This window comes from Oncorhynchus gorbuscha, linkage group LG10 (assembly GCF_021184085.1).
Source record: "Oncorhynchus gorbuscha isolate QuinsamMale2020 ecotype Even-year linkage group LG10, OgorEven_v1.0, whole genome shotgun sequence".
Lineage (NCBI taxonomy): Eukaryota > Metazoa > Chordata > Actinopteri > Salmoniformes > Salmonidae > Oncorhynchus > Oncorhynchus gorbuscha.
Genome location: NC_060182.1, coordinates 16,339,229 through 16,343,539, shown reverse-complemented (window position 1 = coordinate 16,343,539; position 4,311 = coordinate 16,339,229). Strand labels below are relative to the sequence as shown.

The following is a 4,311-nucleotide window of genomic DNA, read 5'->3' as shown; positions in this document are numbered from 1 at the left end:
GGCTGTTAAACGATAACATGCCATTGGTTCTCCTAAGTGAAGGCATTCAGCTCTTCACTCCCTCTACCCTTTCTCACCCCCTCCTTCGTAGCTGTCAGAAAGAGCGCTCCGCTCTCCCTCCTCCCTCTCCTCCAACCTCTCCCCTCCTTTATTCTAATTCAGAGAATACACCGCTCCCTATTGGAGAGGGGCAGGCAAGGGGACCTGCCTTCCAGCCTGACGTCACAGTGCGCTATAAGCATAAAGTGCTGGCAGGCAGTCAGCGCAGTCTGCTGAATACTCGAGACTGAGTGTGTCAGGAAGGAAAGGAGAGCTCAAATCTCTGCGGTGCAGAGCTGGAAGGCTGCTTCTCCAAGCAAAAAAAAAAACAGACTCCATAGTCTCAGCTACTTCTTCTTTTCCTGGCGAAAACAAGGACTATACCTTATATCTACAACGTTGACGAGGACAGGACAGGAGCCTGCGTCAACGACAACTCGGTATTATTTTTATTTATGTTTTTATTTTTTAAGTTCATTTGTTCTGAAAGGACTGACGATTTACTTTTGCACTGAGACAACATTATTTCTACATCTACTTCTCGTCTGTTGACCAGAGCCAGCTAGCAGAAAGAAGTAGGCTACATGACGAAAATTCCCATGTCGTTTGCAGTGCACTAGTCTCAAAGTTTGTTCCACTTGTTTTTAGTTTTCTACTTTTTTACCTCTCCGGACGGTGTTACATGCAACAGTACACGAGTCTGCAGCATTGGAGCAGTAGGAAAAACTACTGCATGAGACAAGCGATTGGAGAAGAGACGCTTATTATTAACACGTCTGTTTTCGCGACGCTGGCAACCACCTTCACCCATCTGCATCAGAGTCGCGGCAGCACCATGAGCGCAGAGCTGAGCATGGGCCCTGAGCTCCCCAACAGCCCTCTGGCTCTGGAATACGTCAACGACTTTGACCTAATGAAGTTCGACGTGAAGAAAGAAGGTCTGGCCGGGCTGGAACGCGCCGGGGTGCGCCAGTGCACTCGGCTCCAGCCCCAGGGCTCTGTGTCCTCCACCCCGATCAGCACACCATGTAGCTCGGTACCCTCCTCGCCCAGCTTCAGCCCCACAGAGCAGAAGAACCATCTGGAGGAGCTGTACTGGATGCCCAACGGCGGGTACCACCAGCAGATCGATCCACAGACGCTCAGCCTGACCCCGGAGGACGCAGTGGAGGCCCTGATCGGAGCCACGGCCCACGGCCACCCCCCACCCCAGCACGTCCAGCAGCAGCTGCAGCAGGGCGCCTTCGATGGCTACAGAGGCCCTCACCAACACCACAACCATCATGGCCATCCCCAGCAGCACCACCATCCCTATGGGGGCGGCATCCCACACCACCCTGATGACCTTTCTGGACACCCGGGGGGGCTCAGCCACCCCCACACCCAGCACCACCACCACCACCACAGCCAGGACCCAGACAGCCCGTCCCCCGTCTCTCCAGACTCCCACCAAGCCCTCCACCACCACCGCCACCATCACCACCACGGCCACTCGGGCCAGGGGCACCATGGCTCAGGCAACGTGGAGGACCGCTTCTCTGACGACCAGCTGGTGTCCATGTCTGTGAGGGAGCTGAACAGACACCTGCGGGGATTCACCAAGGACGATGTCATCCGCCTCAAGCAGAAGAGGCGGACCCTGAAGAACCGGGGCTACGCACAGTCCTGCCGTTACAAGCGGGTGCAGCAGAAGCACGTGCTGGAGAATGAGAAGACTCATCTGATAGACCAGGTGGAGGCGCTCAAGGCGGAGATCAACCGGCTGGCACGCGAGAGGGACGCCTACAAACTCAAGTGTGAGAAACTGACGGGAACGGGAGCGAATAACGGGATCCGCGAGGCTGGGTCTAGGCCTACTAGTGACAACCCGTCATCCCCAGAGTTTTTCATGTGAGTTGTTATTATAGCTCTATTGACTCACCCCTACCCCACCACCAACTGATGCTAATGAACAAACCATAATAATCAAATACCCCTTCATATTTACTGTACTAATGACAGTCAACAACTATATTCATATTAGAAGAATAATCCATAAAATAATATTCTCATATCTAACCATCTCTCTCGATCCACGTGACAACTGAGATACAAAGAACAAGGTAGAATGTTGGGTCAACGCCGCGCATCTTTGTAGATTAGTTGCTTGTAGTAAATATACTTTTTTCAACTTCCCGAGAGAAGAGAGAAGCGGCGGGTGAACTTTCCTCTTTTTAGGCTATACTGCTTTTACTGTGTCTGTTAGTGGGATGACCGCCCGACCTGGGCCTACACAACAAACAACGCAGCGTTTTGAGACTCACATTCGACACTGGGCCTGAAAAAGAGAGTTGCTAAACAAGACTCCACATTATGCAAACTTTACTTCTGTCTACTTACATGTTATGCAACATCTCATTTGTTTATTGCCTGCTTGGTTATATTCGAATATATATTAAAACAAAACTCTGCATTAAAATATTAATCCTGCATGCTGGACATGTACGGTAATAATTTCTATTTTGTACTTTTTTTTTGTTTCTCGTGTATCTTAAGAGCATGTCGTTGATCTGCGCTTCTCCATAGTGTTGTGGGGTTTAGAGGAATGGAATGAGGACAGTAGGCCTTCTGTAGCCTTGTAAATATTACGCAACCGCAAAACTGCACACCAAGATCGAGGAGGCTGGTTTTTAACTTCTTTCTTTCTTTGAGTTGTGTTTTATTATTTTTTCTTGTTGTTTGATTTTCATTTTGTGGGTATTGATTCAGAGATATGGGCATTTTGCAGTTGCATTTAAAGACAACAAACTTTGTATATTAAGTGCACTTTTTGGATAGCCTAATGATTTGTTTTTCGTTTTCATTTTGAGTTTTGTACAGACCCCCTTGAAGGAAGACATACTATTATTCTATAATAATAATAATAATAAGACAAGATAGATGCAAGCTTAATAATAACCTTATGACACAATGGGATAATAGTGCGAAGCTGTCAAAACAAACGCATATCTAGAATATTAGCAGATGAGTGATGGTTCTTTGCGCACCACATTTACGCACCATGCATAACTTTGTGTTCTACTCCTAGGATGCATATAGGCTATAGTATATTAAAAAAAACTGTTATACATGTTATTACATTTCATTTCCGTCTGGTGCTGTAGTCAGCAGAGGTTTTCTTAGCCAGAAATGCCATTATGTTAACTATTGCGTAACCCTAACCCCATTATATAATGTGAAGAACGGGATAGTCACATCATTTCTCAACTTGATTAATGTATTTTATTGGGTGCAGCTGCATCGCATTAACAGTGATATACTATATATTTTGTACTCTTCCTCGGCAATATCAAGCATTTTTTAAAACATGTTCAACAACGTTAACCATTTCAGGGGTTTTATGTACAATTAACAAGTATTTAGATTGCGCATGCGTTTCAAAATACGAAGTTTAAATATATTAATGCTATATGTTTTCCTGATTATTTTTTTTTGCTGCCGGTCAGTAAAAATAAAGGATTCAGGTTGTGCAAAATCTCGAAATGAAAACTGTTGTGTATGTTATGTTATATGATATTATGTTTTCGTCTGTATTATTATTTGGTGATTCTGGTTCTGCTGGCCAGATGCATATTAAAGTTTTTATTTTAATGATTTAAATTAACAAACTGTCAGATCATATTGAATAAGCATGGTGCTTGCATTTAAAAAACTATTGTTGAAAAGTCATGCATTTAACAATCTCTTGGTTTGTTACTGATTCAACTGTGTTGAAATCAAATTGAAACTGCAGCAGCGGGTTGTTGTTTTGTTTTTAATTTCATGTATTTTGCGATGATGATGATGGGGATCAATTTTCAATCCTGTTTATATAAATAAGATACAAAAAAATATCTTAAATTTGAACTGTTATAGTTCCATTCAGGCTGGTTTCTGTTTCGTCTTATTTTTTGTTGTTGTTGGAAGAAATGGTTTCCTATTTTGCTTATTAAAGTCATTGAAATGGCAATTACCTTTCTCGGACTGTTTATTCTATATACTCTCTCTCCCTCCCTTTCTCCCCAAATTACGTCATGACCAAATTAACAGCAGATCATGGAAGCAGGTAGAGACTGGCGGCTAAGGGCCAGTAACCAAAATGTTGCTGGTTCAAATTCCCGAGCCGAGAGGTGAAACATCTGTCGCTGTGCCCTTGAGCAAGGCACTTAACCCTAAATGCTCCTGTAAGTCGCTCTGGATATGAGTGTCTGCTAAATGTAACATGGAGTAATGTGAATGCTCCGTTGCAAGCTA

At 44.5% G+C, this 4,311-nt stretch overlaps 1 protein-coding gene across 1 annotated transcript; it reads left to right on the top strand.

The window, feature by feature from the left end:
* Positions 1-274: 274 nt before the first annotated feature.
* mafba (v-maf avian musculoaponeurotic fibrosarcoma oncogene homolog Ba) lies at positions 275-4,027 on the top strand. The gene has a single exon (XM_046364998.1). It carries the CDS (start codon positions 722-724, stop codon positions 1,931-1,933), a length of 1,212 nt encoding a protein of 403 aa, XP_046220954.1. The 5' UTR covers positions 275-721; the 3' UTR covers positions 1,934-4,027.
* The last annotated feature ends 284 nt before the right edge of the window (positions 4,028-4,311 follow it).